This window comes from Acipenser ruthenus, chromosome 6, assembly GCF_902713425.1.
Source record: "Acipenser ruthenus chromosome 6, fAciRut3.2 maternal haplotype, whole genome shotgun sequence".
NCBI classification, from domain to species: Eukaryota; Metazoa; Chordata; class Actinopteri; order Acipenseriformes; family Acipenseridae; genus Acipenser; species Acipenser ruthenus.
The window spans coordinates 20284963-20308868 of record NC_081194.1 but is presented as its reverse complement, the minus strand read 5'-3'; the positions used below and the strand labels follow the sequence as shown (position 1 = coordinate 20308868).

The 23906-nt window shown below is 36.6% G+C and overlaps 1 protein-coding gene across 18 annotated transcripts in view; it reads left to right on the top strand.

Moving 5' to 3' along the window:
* The first annotated feature begins 780 nt into the window (after nt 1-780).
* The window catches only part of eya4 (EYA transcriptional coactivator and phosphatase 4), a 111292-nt gene continuing 88166 nt past the window's right edge, over nt 781-23906 (top strand). For 16 of the 18 annotated variants that reach the window (XM_034016971.3, XM_034016974.3, XM_034016966.3 and 13 more), the window contains exons 1-2: nt 781-1208; nt 5933-6007. In XM_034016971.3, coding sequence (XP_033872862.1) covers nt 5963-6007 — 45 coding nt within the window. In that variant the 5' untranslated portion in view covers nt 781-1208; nt 5933-5962. The remainder of the gene's footprint in view (nt 1209-5932; nt 6008-23906) is intronic. The other 2 variants (XM_059025198.1, XM_059025199.1) reach the window with 2 other exon arrangements.

Sequence of the window (23906 nt, the reverse complement as noted above, 5' to 3'; positions counted from 1 at the left end):
TATCTAAAATGGTTCTATAATGAACCCTTTAACCTTAGGGTTCTTTATGGGTACCCATAGAACCAAAAGGTTCTATATAGAACCTTAATGAACCCTTTTTTATTAGAGTGCACCACCAACAGAATGGTTACCCATGTCCTGCAGTTCCAGAAAGAGTGAGGCTGAATCCAAGACTCATTACTCTTCATGAGAATAGTGGATATGTTGTAAGTTAAAAGACTTGATATTACTGAAATTCTTTTTTTTTTTTTACCGCAGACTTTATTTTAAATATGCCGTGATGTTGTACAAATCTGCCTAGGGCAGATCACAAACTCCAAAGTTAATCAAATCTGATATGATGATTGACAGAGACCATGACTTCATAAGGACAGTCATATGGACAGAGAAACAGCTTCCATTTACCCAGAGTTTATTGTATTCATTTACCCAGCTAACAACTGGATGTTTGTTGCTTATTATTATTATTATTATTATTATTATTATTGTTGTTGTTGTTGTTGTTGTTGTTGTTGTTGTTGTTGTTGTTGTTGTTGTTGTTGTTGTAGCCATCCCCCTCTACCTGGACCATAATATGCAACCATTTGTGTACAGCCTCAAAAGTCACTATAAACGGTCTGCGGGTGAGTTAAAACACATGGATATTCCTGTAGTTTTCAACACTGGAGGTTGTATTCCAGAACTGGATCAAAATAAACAAACCTAGTCTTAATGGCTCTAGCCTACTCAACTATTAATAATACATTCATTTTGGAATCCCCAGCCCTTCCCTGTGTTCCCAGTTTGTGTTTGAGATTCAGCCAAGTGGGTTCCACATGGCAGATGTCGCGCATGCGCTGGGGTCTCTGATTCAGGCTGCTGCTGCGCTTGTGCTCGGGAACTGAGAGAATGAACTGCTTTAGGTAGTATGTTTCGACACACTTTTTAAAAAAAATATTGATTAACTTCTTAAGCGAAGAAAAGATCGTCACAATTATCCAGGCTGGTAATATTATTGTATTTTATTTAATACCCATAGTTCTCGGAAAACCGAGGAAAGCTGTGGACATCTGACCGCGCGAGAGGATAAACTGTATTAAAGTAGAGCAAACCACTGTGTATTTGCGTAGTATTAAAGACAGAATAAATAAGTAAACCGAGAGACTGAAAACAAGACCAACGTTTTATTTGAAGATCTGGAAACTGGATGCTGTTGCTCCGAAAACAGGGTATGTAGTCCTGTGTTTAACTTGTTAGAAGTGCATTCAAGTAGCCAACAAATGTAATATTTCCAGTGAAATTAATTCAGAAGTTTTGAGAATTAAGCATGAGACATTGTAAACGGGGCAATAGACGCATAGTGTGTGTGCATGGCATTTATATCTCAGTTTCAAAATCAAATACACTACTAAGCGATGAATCTGTGTTAGGCATCAGACGCAGCAATGCTCAGCCAGAGGGGTCTAACTTAGTTTGACTTAAGTTAATTGTAGCATTTTCAGTTCCTTTCTAGTGTGTAATTTTACATTTAGTCAGTTAGCACTGTTTGGAAAACAAATTGCTTGTGAGCAAGAATAGATTCAATTGTATTTTATTTAAAGACAAGTTTGATGATTTATTTATAATTTATAACACTGTACATTTGGCTATATTTTATAATACAGTTTAAGGACAATGGTGTTTTTTATTGTAATTTATCAAATCAAATCCAAGATTAATTTAGTTGTTCCTATTTTTTTTTAAGATCGCAGATACATATAAACCATGCTGTTGCTGACGTCGGATTTGTCATAGAATGAAATACTTTAAAATATTTATTTCGGCTATTTCAAAATGTCAATCAGGGCATAAATTCAATATTAAACATGTAAAACTACAGGTTGCCTTTTTTCGATTAAAAAAAAGCTGTTTCAAGTTGTTTTCCTGTGTAACAACAGCAAATGATAGCATTATGCAGTATACAAATGTATTTCTGTACTATGCTTTGTATTATATTAAATACGATATTATCACAGGTACCTTTACATAAATTGCCGGAAAGACGAACATCATTAATAATGGACCTCCACATATTTATATGTTTATTTTGAGGATTTAAAAAATAATAATAAACAGGGTTTGTGTTTTGATTTTAGCCCGGTTCCACGTGGAGTTTGTGTTTAATTCGATATGTTAAGAGAAAGCAGGATTCTTTTGCACAGTAAGATCACTCTGTTCAACCCCAGTGGGCTCTTGGCTAATAGCCTGTCTTTCTGTCATTACAGACACTTCAAAAATCTGATACCTAAGAAAACATACCGGTTGGATTTCACATTAAGGACTCATACTTAACAGTTATTTTTTTTCAGAACACACTGGTTTCAATGGACTGCCAAACGGCAAATATTATTGCTACAACAAAACAGTGACGGATTTTTTGGTTTTAGCTGAATTACCAATGGGTGTAACGGGTAACCGCGTATATTCTTGAGGATACGCTGGAATCCGAGTAAAAATAAATAAATACTTAAAATCATGTTGTGGATAACCAATACGATCTTAATTACAACATAATTCAATTAGTTTTTCGTGCGTAGCAGTGCGGTATTCATTTCACTACGTGGAAGACAATTATTTACACATAATGTTTTATTTTATTTTATTTTATCTTTTTATAATAAGCATTAATTATAATTATAAATGACACAAATCAACCAAATATGGTTCTTTCTGTTTGCTTAATAAGTGTGACCATGCATGCATTATCATGCACTGTTGCTTTTGTGTATGCTTTTGTATTGTATTCAATGCAAACAAATATGTATTTCAGTAAACACGCTTATGGAAATGGAGATGTGATACATTGTATTGAATACATTTAGTGAAATAACATTTCAACAACATTTCTTTAAAATGTGTTGATGAGATTATATATATATATATATATATATATATATATATATATATATATATATATAATACGGCATGATGTATCCCAGTAAGACTTACCTGGTATTACTACCTTGAATTAATTAAGAAAAAATAAAAATCATTACAACCTGCAGTAAGCCTACAAGGTTATTTCTAAAAAGAATAATACAAATAATAACACAAAAAAAAATCATATTGTAGGGCCTAAAGTTACACAAATAGTGTTTACATGCAACAATGTTTTTAAAGCAAACATTAACATTGCTTTAAGTAAATTAGCATTACAACTATTTTGATGCTGTCTTCAATAATAAACTAGACAATATTTATAGACAACTTTAACGTGTGCTTGGACAAAATATAAAGATGGCATTTTAATTATTGCTATTTTAAAAATAAATACCATTGCTCTGGTTGAGTTATTCAGGTGTCTAAATTGGTGTTTAATATAGGCCTAGAGCCACCACATGCATGTGCTTGGCAAAAAACTACAGAGATTAAAATCATGTTTAGTTGAAAAATATTTTATGTACTTTCCCAAATGAATTACCTTCATGGTTCACTATAAATTATAACAAACTGCTACCTGTTAGGAGTAGAAACGTTAGCAATAGCTTAGCCTGTACCAATATCCACACCTGAATTATTTCAGTTAGGCACTTAATTAAAATAGTATTAATTAGCTGCTCTTTTCTCAAACATTGCATGTTGTGTCTTATTTTTTCTAGGTTCTGTTGATGTGACAAATGAACATCAGTATTAATAAAGTGCTGTTCTTAGTGTTTCAAGAATAGACTGTGTTTATTTTACATAGTTCCTGCAGCTGTTCTCGTTGGTAGGGCTGCTAAAGTACTTAAACCTAAGTTTAGGTTCTGCCTTGGTAGTAAATGTTTGAAATGGCAAGTTGGCAAAAGGAATAGGATATAGGGTCAGTTTGACAAAGAAGACATTTTTTTAATTGATGTTGGATTACTAGGAGTCTTTAAGTTTTGCAAATGTATGTTTACTTTCTCTCAATTAGATTAAACAGAGAAGATGTCTGTAGTAGTTGCAATATTATTTAATTTCTAAATCATACTTGATTTTTTAAGAATAAATTATAAGATACATGTTTGGGGTTGAAGACTTTCAGTTGTGGCTTGTCTGACATTCAACAAGTTTCCATCTATGCTTGCTACCATATACAAACTGTGTTACCACCAGATCTGCTAACTAGATTTCAATGCACAATTGCCAGTAAAAGATCAAATAAAAGAATTGTACAAGATTAGGCTTTGATTGTCTTCAGGAAGGTTACGGATTACGCAAAAGAAAATTAATCACGTCTCTCTATCTACAGTAGGTATAATATTTCTTTGCCATCAATTTTAGTTTAAAATTAGCTTTAAAAGGGGTGATGCAGAAATTAAGACTCGCATTGGAAGATAAGTTAGTTACAATAGATCTTAGAAAGTAACAGAAATTTCAGTATAGTTCTATCACTATTATTACAAAGTTTAAGATCATATTAAGAAATCATATAATGATTATTTTTATGCACGTTTCATTATGTTTATATATATATATATATATATATATATATATATATATATATATATATATATCAATGCTCCACAGCCAGCATTGGAAAGAGCTCACTGGCCTCTTGCAGTCTACCACTGTAAAGAGATTGACACATGAAATTGACTCAGTTGTTGTCAGTGTTCAGATAGCATGAGATAGCTGTGTTGCTATTACTTGAATTAATTTTCACTGTGCTCAATACCATGTAAACTGCTAAACTTTCACAAGAATTACGCTTGGGTGGCAAATAATTATTTTAAAAATAGACAAACTGAAGCAAACTTGTTTATGAAGAAGAATCCTACATGTTATCTGGTCTGCATCCTACAAAACGTATTTTGAAATATCTGGCATGCGATTCAGTGGTGCTGAATGGATAGCACTTGAATCTGTTAATTTCTATATATTGGATCTACAAACAATACAAATAAATTCAATGTGGCACTGATGCAGAAATCTTTTATCTTTAGAATAAATGTATCAGTCAGTTTTGTTTTAGGCTTTTGGAGCAGTCTTTTTATCTCACTATGTCAAGCTGCTTTCAGATATTTAGCTATTTAGATCATGTTCTGTGTTAGCTAATAAATGTCAAGGCCTCAGCTGTAACTCTGCTAGTGTTGCTATGGGGTACTTAGCAGCTCCCTTTTTGTTGGGTATAATTCAGATGAGCAAGACTGTGAAGAGGCTAATCACAAAGGTTACTATCAGTTCAGAGGAAAGTTTTTAATCTCAGACAGCATTTCTTTTCCTGGAGAAACTGCTGTAGTTGTGCATTTAAGACAGTTCCAATCCAACAGGTGACATTTTATACAACACTACTCTTTTTTCTTCTTGGGTTTAAGGCATTGTCAGACCCCTATAGGTGTCGGTGATACTTAAAATGGATTTCATATTTTATAATAGCTGGCATAATTACAGCATCAGTATATAAAGACGTGTGTTACATGTAAAGAAGAGTGGTGTTTTTAAGGAAAATCCTACTTCAGATGTAACTTATTGCTATATCTCCATCCCTATATACTTAAACAGCACAATAATCAGTTTGTTGATTTTATTTGAAATAACAAAGCGAGTGCCCATTCTATAAGCACTGCCTGTTTCACATAATCCTGAAGGAATGTACCAGGCCTCAGAGACGGACTATAATAAGGTAATTGAATAAGAACCTTTTTCTTCTGGACTCCTAATGGCAAGGAGGTTACCATTAAACAAGTATTAAGTGTTTCTTGCTTTATATTCTGCAACCATCTTTCTCCCAAGAGCTACACTGTTGTCTATCTAAACAGCTGCTTCCATTAACCTTGTACGCCTTACGGTATTTATTTTCTTAGATCTGTTATTTTTTTAAGCATTAGGTGGAGATGTGATACTCAAAACATTTTACTTGTTTCCATTCCACAAAACAAAGGTAAATATTCTGGAGGCTCTTCAGCCAAGTATTTCTCAGCAGCTAATGGGTTTATTTGTCCTTCCTTTTTAGAATTCTGCTTGGGTAACTGATCAAGAGGGGATGCTCAAAAGCTCCATGGAAGACCCTCACGATTTGAATGAACAAGTAAGTGCAAATGTGATTCTCTGCATATTTCTTAAGCCTGCCGCACACAGCCCGACTCAAGCCATCCCGACTCATTTCATCTCAACTGGCCGTACAGAGTTTGGATGAATCGTATCAGTGTGCGTGCCCTTTAAACTAAGATTATGCAGATTTCAGTCGGGATGTCTTCAGATTTGAAGATTGAACATGTTGAATCTTTTTCAGACTCAGTTTCATTCAGATGTGATCAGTCTGTCTGTGTGCAGCGGTTGCCGCCAAGACTGACTGAGACCGATTAGTCATAAGGGTGTCAACCAATGGTGAAGCAGGTTTAAGTGACGTAGCTTGTCATGTAACTTGTCACAAGATGGCAGAATATTGACAGCTTTAGTTCCACAGGTAAAAATAGATTAGTCTTGAATTGCTCTGAGTGTCCTGAATTAAAAAATATCAGATATGTGCTCATTTGAATAGGTTTTTTTAGGTGTTTACTAATCAAAGGTAAATTATCAATTTACCTTTTTATTATCAATCTACTGGCAGCCTATATTTTCTTACTGCACTAAAACAGAAGTAACCGGTGTGTCGATCTCCAATAGATCACAAATCACAAGCCCCTAGATCCACACGCTGAGAAAAAAAAACCCGCCAAAGTCAAATAAAAAATCAACAGGTTGGATTTTATTTACCACAGGCTAAAGTGTAGTAGACAAGCTATACAAAAAGTCAAACACTGCCTGAAATGTTTGCACGGTGTAAATGGACAATTAATTAATAGGCTGAGCGCTATCTTCGCCTTCTAATCAGCATACGATGCCATGCGTAATATGATGGTCGCTATGTTGGGCTAAGTTAATACAAAAATGTGTACAGGGCAGTATTAATTAAATCTGCATACATAGTAATCACCAGGATCTAGTTGTGGTCCGTCTAATTCAGTCTTAGCAGTGTGCGACACCCAGTCGGATAAAAACTCAATTGTGACATCAAACCAAAACTGAGCACAACTGATCGCAGAATCTGTGCATACTCAGATGAGATGAGTCGGGATGGCTTGTCGGGCTGTGTGCAGTGGGCTTTATATGTACAGTACAATATGCTTCATGGGATCGGGGTAATGGACTGTCCAATATATAGGGCCCTATGAAATTATTTTGAATTTTCGGATTTATTTTTTCCTGATTTCAGATTTTTTGATTTTAAAAATACGTAATTTTTTAGTTAGTTTGTTTTTTATATTTGTTTTGGATACCTTGACAGCAGTGATGAAGCTAGAAATGCATGAAGAAATATGACAAAAAAAAAAAAAAACTTTCTAAAGGTTTTAATCAAAGTGCTTTTAGAAAAAAGGGTACAAATTGGCACAATGTAATAGAAACACAAGCTGAACTATAACATTTCAAAATAGATTTAATGTTTTCATTAATAATTAATGACAAACAATGTAAATTAAAGCCTAAATATTTTGATTTATTCTAATTTAATAATTAGAAATATCTCCCTGAGAACTTTGGAGAAAATGCAGCAACTAGACACTACATTCTACAGTACTATCTGCTCAGAATAACTTATAGGTAGTCGTTTTCCCCCAAGCAATAATGGTAGCTAGCAAGTGAAGAGGCAGCACTTTTTTACAGTTAAAATCATGGTCGTGTATGGTGGCTGAGAGGTGCAAAAATAGTTTTTTCATGTGTTCCCATGATGTGTGTTTCTAGAAGCCTCTTGTCATACAAACACTGTGCTATTTCAATGTAATTTTTTAAAATATATGCATACATATTGTTTATTTAAGCTGATTTTGTAGTATAATGTCCTTGTTTTTTTTTCTGATTTCTACGACTCCGTCTGTGTTCTCCGCAACGCGGATTTCATAGAGCCCTAAACATAAACAGTTTCCCAATAACAGTACCTGCGAGTTCAAGATCATTCTTTCAAGTAAGGTGCAGCTGCTTCCGTTTTAGCTTGGCATGTGTTTCGCAGAACCCCTCGAGGCAAACACCATTTGGTTTTCTAGGTCATGTAACTTAGGTCCCTAATGTTTCTTAGTGGATGTAAGTTTATTATCTCAGTAAATGTTACCTTACCTTTAAGGTCAATAACATTTTTCACTTTCTCCAGCCCTGACCAAAACCCTAGGCAAAAAAAAAGAAAATCCTAATCTTAACTCCTGATGCCTCTTTTAAGTTTACAGCAGTTTAGGAGTAAAAGAAAGAGGAGGGCACTCACATGAAACAATGGGGCAATTCTCAGAAGGCCGTTATGCCAAAAGCAGTTGTAATATTTCAAATTGATTCATTTACTCCTGAGTTAGTATTCTCAGTAGGTTATAGGTATTCTTGTTTCTCAACACTGAGCTCGAGTCTTGTGCTTTCATTAAAATGCCAGGTGCTTAGTGTTTGGTATTTGAGTTAGCCATTTGAAAAGACATGATTTTAATTAATGCAAGAACAGTGAAAGATATGACCATGCCCCGCTTGAGTAATGAAGATCGTCTGGTTGCTATCGGCATGATTGAAGGCGTTCTGTCTGTGAGAGAAGTTGCCCAGAGAATGAGATGTTCTGCTTCAACAATGAGCAGACTAGTCCAGAGAAACCAGGAAACCGGCTCTGTGAGGGACAGGCCACGTCCTGGAAGGCAGAGGGTTACCACACCGGCCCAGGACCGTCACATCCGACTGATCCATCTGTGTAATTGTTTTTGGATTTAATAAATAAATCGATACCAATAAAATGAATGGATATCAATAAAGATTGGTTTTAATGAGATGCCGAGTATTTTAAAGGATCTACCGGAGTGTGCTGCCATACCGGTTTCTGTTACTGGGGACAAGTGAATACTATATATATAAAATATGCCAAGAAATAACCTTGTAGGCCTACTGCAGGTTGTAATGATTGTTTTTTCTTAATTAATTCTGTTATGTTATACATTATGTTGCTGACCTAGGTATTAAATGCATTTAGGGGCAACAGAAAAAGTGTTAAAAAAATGTTTAATGTGTGTCTTCCTATATTTAAGTTATGTGCAAAAAAAGAATAGAAAAAATAATTACTTTTTTTTTTTGATAGCCTACAGTTGGAAAGTTCCAATTTTTAAATAAAATAGATAATCTATAAACACTAACTTATATCTATGAGCACTAAATTATCATCTCAGCTAAACGTGTTTGTATGAGATATTTTTCTTATAACTTGCTGTAACTCAACAAGCGAGCATTTGTAAAACTGTTACAGAATTTGTAGCATACAATAGTGTAAGTGTATAGCCTGCCTAACAGAGCATCGCAGGGGACCAGAAAAGTGTGCCGGATAATATTGTGTGCTGGTATATAGAGGTAGTTACTGTAAAATACTGTACCTAGAAAAACTATAAATGACAAACTAGTTGAACACTTTCAGAAATTCTATTACAGTACATACAGTAAGAGTACTGTCCAGTTATACCCTGTAATTCAAGGACTGTATTCATTAAAATTTGAATCTCCGTTATGTAATCAAGTATTTTACTGCAGATGTATCATACCCACGAGACGTGTGTATTCACGCAGTATACTTAATATGCATTTTACAATGAAAAATAATAGGACTATTCTTAAGGTTGATCGACTTTAGGGACGGTAGTCTGAAGTATTTTGTTTAGTAATGTTTAGTTTTAGAGAAAGTGAGTATTTATTTTCAACAGACTACTTGGATACGCTACATTGTATCAAGAAATCAAATGTAAGTATTAATATTTTTTGAAGATGCAAGCCTACTTTTTTGTTTAAAAAAATAAATGAACAAGAGCTGTATGTATGTGAAGGACACAACTGAGAGTTTACAGTAACATGATCTGTGTTTATTTACATGCTCGCTCAGCTACAAAATACAAATCTCATTCGCTGACACAACCAAACAATTTACAGATACTCGCATATTTGTATTTGTAAGGAAATAAAGGAAGTGCCTAACCTCCGTGACAAAATCGTAGCCTTAGTCGTCACTGAATAATACTGAATCAGAAACAGATCAGTGGGTGTTGACACGCCACACAGGCACACAAATTTAATTACAACACAGGCCCCAATGCTAGGGTACCAACAATGGTAATCGTAGCGCCAGATTTAATAAAGAAAAGAAAACAAAGCTAAAAATAAAAGCTTGCCCCACACGACAAGCACTAGCCTCACTAAAAGAGACATCCCGCTCCAGGAACCTACCCTATGAAACCCTCCCTGTACTGTCCCGGCGTCCTCCCGGTGACTCTGGCCTCTTACTGGCGGCCTTGGCGGAGTGATGCCTTCACGAGCACCGTCTTGGAGTGTAAGTGTTTTGTGCACTAGTTCTCTCTTCCGAATCAGCTCAGTTCTGGGAAGCCAGAACTGAGCTGCAGCGCAGTTGAACCAGAAGACAGGGTCCTCCCTGTCACATTGCTAAAAGAAACTTTGTAAAAATTAATTTGCTGACCTACTTTGGTGAACTACCTTGGGGAAGGATTAGTTTTGTTGGAGTAAAACTCTTCAAGTATGGACTGTTTGAAGAAAAACGGTCTGCAAAGAGTGTCCTGTCCACAGCGCCCAGGCATGGATAATTATACACTTTTGAGGTATTTTCTTTTCCAGCATGTCAAAATGTATTCCAGTTTTGAGTCCCTGAATGGCTCATCTGGTAAAAATGCAGTCGTGTGGTGTGCAGGGTGAGTAATACAGCACAGGTTCACATCCTGGCTGTGAGAAGTAGCTCCTGGATATTCTGTAGGGAGCATCGTATTGGTCTTGGTGCTCCTGTGGGTTAGGGAGGTAAAACCGACAGAGACTGTTTCTCCTCATCGCACTACAGCAAATGCTGCTGACCAGGCACCCAGTGAGCTCAAGAGCGGACACCTGCAGGGCTGTCCTTTGTCCTCCAGAGGCTGTTAGCTCCCTGACATCCGCTCTCGAGTTCCTGGGTGAAAGAGGAAGTTGGCTTGGTTGTGGGATCGGATGATGCCCACTGAATCATAGGGTCCCCTGAGCTGTGTGGGGAAATGCTGCAGTGAGGGGAAGATTATTGGACATTCTAAATTGGGGAAAAACTCAGGGTAAAATAATTTTTATTAATAATAATAAAAGGCTTTATTGTATTTTTAACCCTTGGCTAAGGCGGCACACAGAATTTGGATTTTATCTACCACCAAGACAGGTTAAGAAGGGAGACGAACTACAGCTCGTATTATTATTATTATTATTATTATGTATTTCTTGGCAGACACCCTTATCCAGGGCAACTTACAATTGTTACAAGATATCACATTATTTTTACATACAATTACCCATTTATACAGTTGGGTTTTTACGGGAGCAATCTAGGTAAAGTACCTTGCTCAAGAGTACAGCAGCAGTGTCCCCCACCTAGGATTGAACCCACGACCCTCCGGTCAAGAGTCCAGAGCCCTAACAACTACTCCACACTGCTGCCCTTTCCATGCAGTATCATTTTTGGTTAACTCCCTCAGTGGTCTTGAGCAGAACCATGCCAAGTAGACATTTGCTGGTGTATCTATTTCCTGGATTTTTGTAATACATTTGCTGTGACCAGTTACTGTTAAGTTATTAGGACCATGTGTCATGTTACAGATAATGTGAATTTATAGTGTCCTTCAAAATTTAACTATTCATCTCAGCTTTAAAAATATAAATGAAGATAACTGGTGCGACATGTCTTCTTTAAACAGCGGATTACTATACCTTAATAATTATTATTATTATTATTATTTTTTTAAACTGCACAAGTGAAATGTGGCCAAAACTACAGTCAAACCCACTCTTAACTATATGGTCCCTCAAAGGGTTTTAATAGCTACCTGAGATTCTGTGTTGAGTGACAGATACTGTGGCAGTTTCAGGGGCAAATCCAACACTAAGGCTCAAGATTAATAATTGACATGAATCTGAAACAGTGCAAGTGATTTAATCAAGTGATTTTCCTTTTTGTACATTTAACTTCCTTTGTTGTCTTTTTTGAAAGTGTTCCAGTATTGTTAACGTATGCCCTGCAAATGTCAGTCTGTGTTCAACGGTAGATGATCTTTGGTAGATACTTTTTAAATGTATGCTGAGGTGAATACCACTAGCTACTATGTTGTTACAGTACATGCTTAATAGCTGATACAAGGGTAAACTCATCAACATATTTTGATGGTTTATTTTAAACTACATATACATGATGGACAAAATACTAATTTCTCGTTAATATAATTATGCAAATAACTTTGCTTGATACAAAGGAAAGGTGAGCTGTGTTTACTCTTGCGTACATTGGAGGTCTGCGTAGTGGGTAATATGGTTAGTGATACCCTGTGCCTTCAAAAGAGTCCATTTTTAAAAGCATGTGCATTATATACAGTATAAAAAAGAAGTAGCTAACAGAGCTATTGCACAATAGCCATATGGCCATAAAAGCACTGATTGAAACAAGGATATCATCAGTGGACCGCCTTAGAGGGTTTTAGGACCACCCTCAATTATCTCTAGTGTTTATCTATGAACCAGTGGCTTGTCTTTTTTCATTTTCTTTTTTTGTGTTTGCATCTCAAGATTTTTATTTTTAACCCCCTTTTACTGCTAGTTGTGTTTGTTTGTTATTTTTTTTTTTATTGTTTTTTTGTAGATTTCAAGGATAGTTCTTTTAAATTTGTATATGATAACCTAGTTAAAACTTTTCAGCACAGTTTATCTTAATTAGGGTGCAGGGTCCCCAAATTCAGCGATGTGGATGAAAACAACTTTTTTTCAAAAATGTTGGGTTAAAACCCAAATTAAATTATAATCATGTGTTATCTAAGGCAGATCATTTTTTATGCTGGTAGGACAAAAGTACATTCTGTATTACCAGTAAACCTAAAAGATTTCCGGTGAAAAAAATTATAATCTGATCCTTTTTTGGCAAAGAATACACATTAGTTTTGCGGGAAAAGTCTTAAGTATAAAGACATCTCCATTATAAATGCATTTTTGTTTGTTTAAAGATCAGTCTGTATTGTTAGGGAAAAAATTGGCTGCTAACTCACAAGTTTCGAATATCAAAGAGATTCACGAAGAACAGGTGTAATTTCATCCCAGAGACCTGTTTTATATAACGGCATAGATATTTAGGATGGCTCATGCCAACCTAGAAAGTAACAATGATTTTAAGTAGGGCAAGGACTATTGCATGTGTGGTTTTTAATACAGGCTTGGTGAAATCTAATCCAGTTTACAAACTGTTGCTGGCTAGGTTAAATATTTGAATTCTGTTGTCTTAGTGTAAGCTTGTTACGTGCTGTGGATCCTTTTTTGTTAGTTTTTTTTTTAGGGTGGGTGGGGAGGTTTGCAAACTTTGATTGTTTTTTTCTAAAAAGAGCAATTCATGTCAAAGCATTTTATAGACAAGAGTTAAGGCCACAAGGACATAACATTTAAATGTGTTGTTTTGAGATTAGAACATAAATGATCTCAGGATATTGACATTTCTAATTCAAGATTACAAGGCTAGTTATCTAATTTTAGGTTGTACTGTTCTGTTAGCTAATGTCATATGAAATTGTAACAATGTATTCATACAGTAGCCTATGTAGTCACAGGTGCTGTTTGATCTCACCCAATGAAGTTACCACCCAGAAATAAACAACTCAGACATTTAATTAAGGGGCTTGGAAGTCTTAACATTGGTGGCGTTTACATGCACAAGTCATGAGTTTCCTCACAACCTGTTTGCCGTACTTTTCAGGAAATGCGTTGCTATGCAGTTCTGATTTAGTAAAAAAAACGTCCGTACCAATGCAGATTACTCAATTCATAGTCATTTTGGGGAGGGGATATTTAAATGTCTGTGTCTGCTTACTAAGTAGGAAAAGAACAACTCTGAATATTGTGAGGAGAGCTTCATACGTTGCCATGAAGATAAAAACATTTAACAAGAGAAATGAATTCACATGTTGTCGCACACATTCTGAATTACGCCGCGCATTAGCTACTTGTTGTCTGGTTACCTTTCCAACGCACGCCCGCATGCACACACACACACACAGTAATATAAAATATAATTTCTACAAGTTTTACTACATAGAATTTATATTTGTGTGTGTGTGTGTGTGTGTGTGTGTGTGTGTGTGTGTTTGTGGAACATCTAAAAGTTACATTTAATTAACATGAGACCCGCCTTTTAAAATACATGTTTTTATTTTGAATATAACCTACAATATTCAATATATATATATATATATTTTAGCTCAAAGAGCCAGCTGCCCATATATATATATATGTTGTATATATATATACGCCTGTTGTTATCACTACTGGACCTGGCCGTCATCAATTCCTTCATTTTATACAAGGTAGGAGAGAGTTCATCTTGAAGCTAGCTTCAGCAGAAACATTTTGATCAGAAAACTGCAAAGCTGCAGGCTGCAGCAGCTCAACCTGGATTCTGTGCTGCGAGTGACACACATGCAGGATAAATCATATGTTACTTTCGTTTTAAAACTACTTTTGTTTTTACAGTTTTGTATGTGCATAACCCTGTTTACACACTAGTTTCTTTTGAAATGTTTATTTTTTTTTGAAGTAGTGCTTTATATGTGGTAAGTTAAGTTAAATTTTTAATTTAAATATGGCATTTCGGCTGTGCAGGTGTTTGATATGATGTGCTTGAATAAAACTTTTGAGTTGTATCCGATAGTTTGTCTTTCATTTTAATATTGATGATATTTAAAATGTACTATCATGCTGTCGACGGTTGTAGATATGAGTATAACTGCAGCGGTTCTAGTGTTGAAGTAGTCCATAAATGTACAGTGTGTGTGTGTGTGTGTGTGTGTGTGTGTCTATGTTTTGTACGGCCTTTCTGCTGGAGATTACATGATATTAAGTCAGAAAAACTGGATCTTGACTGCTGAAACCTCGTGAGCTACAAGCACGATTCCTGCTCCGGTTTACATGGGTTTTTACAGCTATTTGTATCGTGAGAAAGCGACTGACACTGCTCTTAAAGTCTCGTTGCTAAAAGGATGTACTTTTGCTGTTTCACGATGTATCGCATGACAGTGTGACACAGTCATGACTGTAGAGTCAATTTTCACGTGCATGTAAACCAAGCCATTGTTTATTACTGTGAATTATGTTTTTTTCTATCAGACAAAAAATGCTCTAATGACCAGTAAAGCTTTAAGAATGTAGCCCTTTGTGTTTTCTGCTTTACATTGCTTAACTGGGCCTTTCACCAATGACTGCTAACGATGGTACCTACTACCAATAGACCATGTATGTGTTATTCAAAAATCAAAAGAAATTAGATTTTATTTCAGACTGATGAAGAAAATGTAAGCCAAGTAATTTCAGAAACAATATGAGTGGATTTAATAGATTAACTTCTGACAATCAATTTATTAATTATATATTCATTCACACTGCCAAAAGAGGTTGTCTTTACTGTATTATCATTGATTGGTACTTATAAATGTGTAGGTTGCAAATTATGGGAAAAGCCTCATTGTTTATGGCCTCCGTACGCCAATACAACAGTAAAACTGTCAGTGCCCCAGATGAGAGGAAAATAATCTTCCAATTGGCTTTTTAAAACAGTCAATGCGGAAGTGAATTGCCATTGGGAAGGGAAGGGCAGCTTTTCTTGTTTTGAAATCAACATGCTAATGAATGGATTTATTGTATACCAGCCGATAAATACTCTGTAAAAGCAATTCCAAGCACGAATATTTTGAGTAAGAGCACACCCCTAATTTCTAGTTTATTCATAGGATCATGCTTATTCAGCATGGGCTGACAGCTGTGGACTCCTCCATATTCCACCTCCCTCCATTAGGCCTTGCTTCAGTGCCTGACTGATTGATTGGTAAAAATGCACAGGATTTTGCTTAAGGCATAGTGACCCACCTATAACATGCACTTTGGTTCCTTAGAAATCAAAACTTACTCTTCTTTCTACATTACAGTAATACAGTTTTGCTAGGTTTGTCATTTTGTTATAAATATATCAGTTGTGGCCCAACAGTGCATAGTGTAAACAAAATAGTTTTGTTGGCCTAAGTAAATGTAAATGCAATGTAGTATTACCAAAAAGACAAGAAAGCACTGGCTATTATAGTGAGGAGGGTATTTGCTGCCATTCTTTGTCTTCCTAGGATTCTTATGGTATTGAGAGGTATTGCAGGATAAACGTAATATGATGTTGTTATTGGCCACAGTTTTTATTCAGAGAAGAGATTTGTTTTTAAAGAACCAGGCTAATAGTAATTTGTACAATGTTATACAGTATATAAAGCAGACATACCACCCTTCTATCCCATAAATCTCCATTTCATAACCCTTTACAAGTGTATACCGAGCATAATAAAGCACTCGTTTTTTAGAGTGAGTTGTGTCGTATGGTGGGTGCTGGTAGTGCCCAAGCAATCTAAAGGGTTACAGAGTGGTATAGAAAGAGGGCAAAATGTCAGAGAATTCTACTATTCGTTAAATCTGAATTTCTACCTGGAGTATAATGGTATGTTTACTGACTGGCTGAATATATTTTATAGTAAGTGGTATTCATAATGTCATTCATATTAAACTACTCAGTTTTGCTCAATTTAGAAATACCAAAAGAAATGTAATTTAATGACAAACATCTTGACTAGAAGTCTTTCTCAGTGTCTTGACGTTGACAAATACTTTGTCAGAACGTTGGTCATGGAACTAATTAAGTTTCTTTTAGTATTTCTAGGTTTTAAAAATAAAACATTCTGGGTCATTCTTTATTTTAGTGGGACTTTTTTAGTTTACAACTAGTTTACTTACACATTGGGGGAGTTTCCATGTGTGGTTATGTACACGTGAAATGGTGATGCGAGTGCACGTTTGGTAGAACAGCTCGAGAGGATCCAGTTTGTGGCCAAAAATAACAGCCACAGAGAGGGATAGGGTAAATGAGCATGACGTAAAACACAGGAAATCTGCGCCCATTTTCACATGGAAACCCGCATTTCACGTGAATACATCCACTACTCCCACTCCAGACAGCCTTGGGAGCATACGTGGAAGGTGTCTTGCACAGATCTCTATAATCCTACCCCTCCGCCGGTTTTCAGCCATGGTGATCTGCAATAGCTGGGTTGGACAGTTTCATTATATATCTTGAAGAAGGAATCTATGAAAAAGACCTAGGAGTTTATGTTGACTCGGAAATGTCTTCATCTAGACAATGTGGGGAAGCTATAAAAAAGACCAACAAGATGCTCGGATATATTGTGAAAAGTGTTGAATTTAAATCAAGGGAAGTAATGTTAAAACTTTACAATGCATTTGTAAGACATCATCTAGAATATTGTGTTCAGTTCTGGTCACCTTGTTACAAAAAGGATATTGCTGCTCTAGAAAGAGTGCAAAGAAGAGCAACCAGAATTATCCCGGGTTTAAAAGGCATGGCGTATGTAGACAGGCTAAAATAATTGAATCTGTTCAGTCTTGAACAAACACGGTGATCTGATTCAAGCATTCAAAATTCTAAAAGGTACTGACAGTGTTAACCCAGGGGACGTTTTCGACCTGAAAAAAGAAACAAGGACCAGGGGTCACAAATGGAGATTAGATAAAGGGGCATTCAGAACAGAAAATAGGAGGCATTTTTTAACACGGAGAATTGTGAGGGTCTGGAACCAACTTCCCAGTAATGTTGTTGAAGCTGAAAGCCTGGGATGCTTCAAGAAGCTGCTTGATGAGATTCTGGGATCAATAAGCTACTAACAACCAAACGAGCAAGATGGGCCAAATGGCCTCCTCTCGTTTGTAAATGTTCTTATGTTCTTCTCTGTGTTCATTATTTCCTTTTTTCTTTAATTATTAAGCCGTGTGATCAATTAGTTGAAATATTATTCACTACTAATGATATGCCACCCCACCAATGGACATTTGAAAAACAATTTGGGCATGAGCAGTAAAACATAATATTAAACAACCAGGCACGAGGCATTTACAAATCACAACTTTTTTACATGCGCTTAACACTGTGCTTTAGAGTTTCACTCAAACAAGATGGCACCTGACAACCATGGATTTCCAGGTGAGATTCTTGTGTACCTGTTCTCTGTGCATAGAAACCACATTTTTCCAAGCTGTCTGCGAAAACAGCACGAGAACGCTACGCATGGCTAATTTGCATATTGACCTCCTCCTTTACGAGGGTCTTCTCGAGTAAAATAAACTGAGCCAATGGAAACCCGAAATGTATAGGGTCATTTTTCATTTGGCTCGAGCAGTGTCTCTAGAAAAATTAGAACACACATGGAAACTCCCCCATTGACAAATGATGTACATCTTGTGTTAATTACCTTATTTATAAACTAAGAAAGATACCATTGTTTTAAGGATATTGACTTAATAATTCTAAAGTAGTGATCTTACTTGGCCATTTAATTAGTTTATTCCTTTTTAACTATATACAAAACCATTTCTGAAAAATTAACAACATTTGTTAATATGTTTGTAAGCTGATTATTACCAGTTAGTAAACAAAAAAGTGTCCCTTAAAACAAAGTGTTACTAACAACATTTAGAGTCACTGCAGTGGAGCAATCTGATTGGTGTAAAAGGTTATGATCATGTTTTTAAATGTTGGTGTTTTGTATTAGTTACTGATAAAACATAATATTACCAGCTGCTCCCTCCCATTTAAATGTTTCCGTGCTGCATTTAATTTTGTTCATGTGAATGATTCTGAAGAGACTAACCATTACAGAATCGGTTTAACAAAAGTTATCAAACTGTTATCTAAAAGCATACTTTCTCTTCAAAAAAATATTTTATATTTACTAAGCATTAATGTTTTTATAACAATTTCGTGGTTGTGAAACAAGTCAACTGAGTTTTTTTTTTTTTTAAGTCAATTACTACTACGATGTGTGATGATGACGTAACTAAACAAATGTAAGAGACCGAGAAAGTTTCAGGCAATATAATCTCACGATTATAAAAACATTTTAATAGCTGTCCGTTCTTCAATGAATAATTGTTTAGGCCAAATCAGCAAACCCTCAAATCTCATGTTCAGTTCAATTTTTTTTCTGAGCACTGTACTGAATGTAGTCAAAATGAACAAAAGTCTAGTTTGTTGGAACATGAATAGTAAAAGATAAAGACATGGAAATGTTGAGCCTTTCTTTGGCAGGATAAATATTTCCTGAAATAGCAGGGACAGTTATGCTACAGTAGACTGCCAATATTTGAATTTTCAGGGCATGAAGTTAAGGTCGTGAAGGTCAAGCCAGTTCTACGGGGCAGAAAGGCAAAATATAAATCCAATCCAAGGACACCAAGGCAATTTCATACTCATTCATAAAACAACAAAAAATAAATACAGAGAGCCTATTATGTTGATGAAATGTTAATTCAGACAAACAAAAATAAATGTTTTCTGGGTGATTCATACAGTAAGTGTTACAAAAATAAAATATAGATCACTTTTCCATTGTAAAAATAAAATGGTATAAAAATATAAAAACAAACTTTCATAATGAAAAAATGCAAAGGGTAATTTGGCAAAAATAGCGCTTGTTTGTGTTCTATAATTAAAGCTTTTTTAAAACCCTTTATGCCATGTGTTTCATAATTTAGGGTAAGCAAGTTCAACTGGACTTCATATAACAAGTTGTCGTCTGGTGAAGCAAATGTTTAATCAGTGCCTTTTCAAATGCTAAAAATAGTATTCTTTCAGAAATTGAGGAGAATTGGATATTATTATTACACGGCACTGGTTCTAATTCATGGAAATCGATGAAGATTTACCCATGGCTGGAGTGTAATAACGATAGCGGTCAAATGAGTTGTTTGGTCTGCTGTGTGTCTGCGCAACTGTAGTTTGCTAACCGCTGTAACCTGTACAACCTGTGCAAGGAGAACCTTGGGTGTTATAATCTTTTATTGTTGTTTACAACCGAACACTTGGGAAGAAGGAATCTTTGTATCAAACGATACCGGACTGTGCTGAGGTTGTTGTCAAAGCGCAGCAGGGCCATCCTTCACTGTTCCTGGATGGGGAGCCATTTCCCCAACTTACCTGTGCTTCACTGTTCCTGGATGGGGAGCTCTTTCCCCGACTTACCTGTGCTTCACTGTTCCTGGATGGGGAGCTCTTTCCCCGACTTACCTGTGCTTCACTGTTCCTGGATGGGGAGCTCTTTCCCCGACTTACCTGTGCTTCACTGTTCCTGGAGGGACAGCCATTTCCTGACTTACCTGTACTCCACTGTTCCTGGAGGGGGAGCCAATTCCCCGACTTTCCTGTACTCTACTGTTCCTGGAGGGGAAGTTAATTCCCTGGCGTACCTGTGCTCCACTTTCCCTGGAGTGGGAACCATTTCCCCAACTTACCTGTGCCCTACTGTTCCTGGAGGGGGCGACAGTTTCCCAATCTACCTGTGCTACCCAGTCATAGGATCAAAAGAGGTGATTATTCCCAGCCGGCAGAAGAACGCTGAGATGAAACTGGGAATCGTATGTTTAAAGCTCTGAATAGAGAGGGATGAAGAAGTGAGTTAGTTAATGTCCGTACAGGACTAGGGACTATTAACTGACAATTGTAAATAATTTGTAAATAAAAATCCACTCACCGTGTATTTCCTGGTCCAGTCTCGTCTATATCGGGGAAATTACACCAACTAGTGGCAAAAATCGGAGTGACAGTTTACAATAGCTTTCTATAAATTACAGCATATATGTCTGTAAATAGGTCTTTTACATCGGCTTTTCTACTATCCTTAAATGCAATTGATTAGGGCTGTCATTTAAGCCTCAGAATAACAATTGATTAATTGGGCACACAAAATATAATTGTTCGAGTAAATATCGATGATTGCAACATACATTTCTGGTGCATTTCTCTTCCCGCGACATTATTATTTTAATGTCATTGCAGTTAAGTAAAAGCTTGTGCACAACAACTGAATACGAGGGGTAATTACACCTGGGTAGCGTCAGGAGAAAAAAAAAACATTTGCAACAAGCCTAAAGCAAGCTTAACATATTACAGGAGTGTTACTAAAATATTTATTCCAAACAGATTACAGTATTTTGGAATGTAATCTATATAACACTAGTTTATGAAAGTTTTTTTTTTATTATTCAGTGACAGCTGCAGCGTCACGCATTGCATCTTGTTAATACTGTACCACCTAACCTTCACTCTGTGAAACACAATGTGGAAATCCCTGCCTAAAACATTATCATAACAATAGTAATAATAATAAATTGATTTACTTACCACAACTATGCGCGTTACAAAAATGTAATTATTGAATCGATTATCCAGTAATCAATGGATAATCGTGACCATGACGAAAGTCATCTTTATGATTATTATTATTTGTTTATTTAGCAGACGCCTTTATCCAAGGTGACTTACAGAGACTAGGGTGTGTGAACTATGCATCAGCTGCAGAGTCACTTACAATTACATCTCACCCGAAAGATGGAGCACAAGTGACTTGCTCAGGGTAACACAATGAGTCAGTGGCTGAGGTGGGATTTGAACCGGGGACCTTTTGGTTACAAGCCCTTTTCTTTAACCACTGGACCACACGGGGCGTCACCTTAGTGAAGGGCGGAAGTGCAAGTATGTAAATTCCGGCCATTTGAGTCAAGTGAGTTGTAAGGACACTTGTCAGTTTGGGATTGGTGTTCCATTGACTACAAGGGCGGGGCTTTGCATACTAAAGGGAACGTGCTACTGTGTTCGGGGTTGGTTCTTGAAACCATAGGCGGGGTTACTGGGCTTGAGGGAGACACTGTATAGTTTGTTTTGGTTTGTTTGTTTGATCACGGTGTTTGGAATACGTAATAACGTCTCTTTTGTTTTTATCCCTTCCATGTCCGGGATATCGTGGAGAGGACTGAGGAAAATATTTGGTTGCACGTAAATTGCTGTCTGGACATTCCATTAATACTCCACACGCCTCACACGTGATGTCATTGTGGGAGATGGATCCAGCTACAGTCTTGGCAATGTTTAGGGAGCAGGAGGAGAAGCGATTGGCAACCTGATTTCCTATTTGTGCATTGACGTTTTATTTTAGAAAAATAAAAAACTTTTTTTTTTTTTTTTTTTAACATTAGATCCAATAACCAAATACACTGTTGTACAAAATAGTTTAAAAAAATTCAGTTTAGAACACTTCCAATTAAAAACAAAAAAGGAAATACAAAGCGAAGGACTTTTAACATGCGCATCAGATTTCAATTTCACATTATGTTAATAAATAAAAACTATGAATAATTAAATTCGTTCTTATGGTTGTTCACTTTTGTTAACTAACATTTTGTGTTAATGCAAAGCAAACCATTTTATTTAATCTCACAAATCCTGACTAATTTAATTACCGTTTGACTGGTGCAGGACTGCCGGTGGGAGCTGCTAGCTTGTTGTCTTAAGATGGTTCATCAACAGTTTTCTGCCGTTTAGACAAATTACGGCGACCAAAACAAATAGCTAATTTTTTAATTATTTTTTCCTTTCCCCTACTGCTGTCAGGCCTTACTTCATGTTTCATACTCTTCGCTTTCATGCGCTTCCGATTGGACTGTAAAATGTCAAAGCTGTGTGCATTGTACAATCAGAAGAGTTCAAGGTTGAACCTCTCACAAATAACAGTAAATAGCCCAATCACTAACAGAAATTTGAAACGCACGCTTTGGCAGACAGCAAGCATGTCATTGGTCAGTTGTGAGTGGTGGTTTATGTGTAAGCGTATTGAGGCCACCAAAAAAAAAAAAAAAAATCTTTTCAGTACTTTTTTTTTTCCTGTAACTTAGTGGCTAAGCAGAAACCTGGGGGGATCAGGGAATGATCCCCTCTCATATAGTGACGGGTGTGTAGCGCATAGCGGTGACACGTGCCCCCCCCCCCCCCCCACGTGTCACCGCTATGCGCTACACACCCGTCACTATATGAGAGGGGATCATTCCCTGATCCTGATAAACTAACCCTATTCTACAGCAATTCAGAGTCCGTTCCACACACAGTGACTCTTTAAATGCCCAACCGAATAGGTTTAGCTCTCTTACTTTTAGTGTTGTGGCGCTCTCCCGAGTGTACAGGTTTCCTTTGTATGTTTTGTAGCCAGTTTCGTCTTTCTCTCCCCCAAGTTGTCTTTCTCCATTTGCGGTTGAAACACTGACGAACTCGGGGTGTGTAGCGCAGCCTCCTCAGGGCCCGCAGCAAAGCCTTGGCCAAGCCTCCCTGTTCAAATCAGTTGACTGACGGCACGTCTCCCCTGGAGTGCCATGTTGTTCCTGCGGGGCATGTATGCACCGAGAAGCTACTGACAAAGCCTGCCCCAGTCACACCCCCTTATTAAAATTGCAATGATAATACCATGGAAAAATCTGGGGCCAGATTATATTGATGGTGCTAATAAAAGGAAAGTACATGGATGTTAATGTCTTGGTTAGCAGCCCATAATTATTCCTGTTTGCTTAAAGAGAGCAATCCTTTCATTCTCCCATCATGGGGGAAGTGGGGCAGATTCCAATAAACTAGTGCTGCCAAATACACCAGTCTTGGATAATGCAAGCAGGTTTGGCAGCAGAGCCAAGCAAGAAGTTTTCTGTATTTTGACTAAGCCTGGGAAGGTGGATGGAATGAAAAGGAAAGGTGGTGGGGGGGGTGTGCAATGTTTTAATATAAGGCAAAAAAAGATTTTTGTTTTTCCTTTGGAGCAGGAATGTGCCCAAAGCACCACATTTAGTGTTGTACGGCTGTACTTGCCAGGACCACAGATTGAGACAGGCAGGAAGGTTTTAAGTTGTACTTTGTTTTACAATAAATAACTATCCCTTATAAAAGTTTACCACAGTATTTTTGCCTGCTATTTTTGCAGTTTTGCCGTGCTTTTTTTCATGGTTATACTATGCATGTACCATAGTTTACGCTGGTTTGC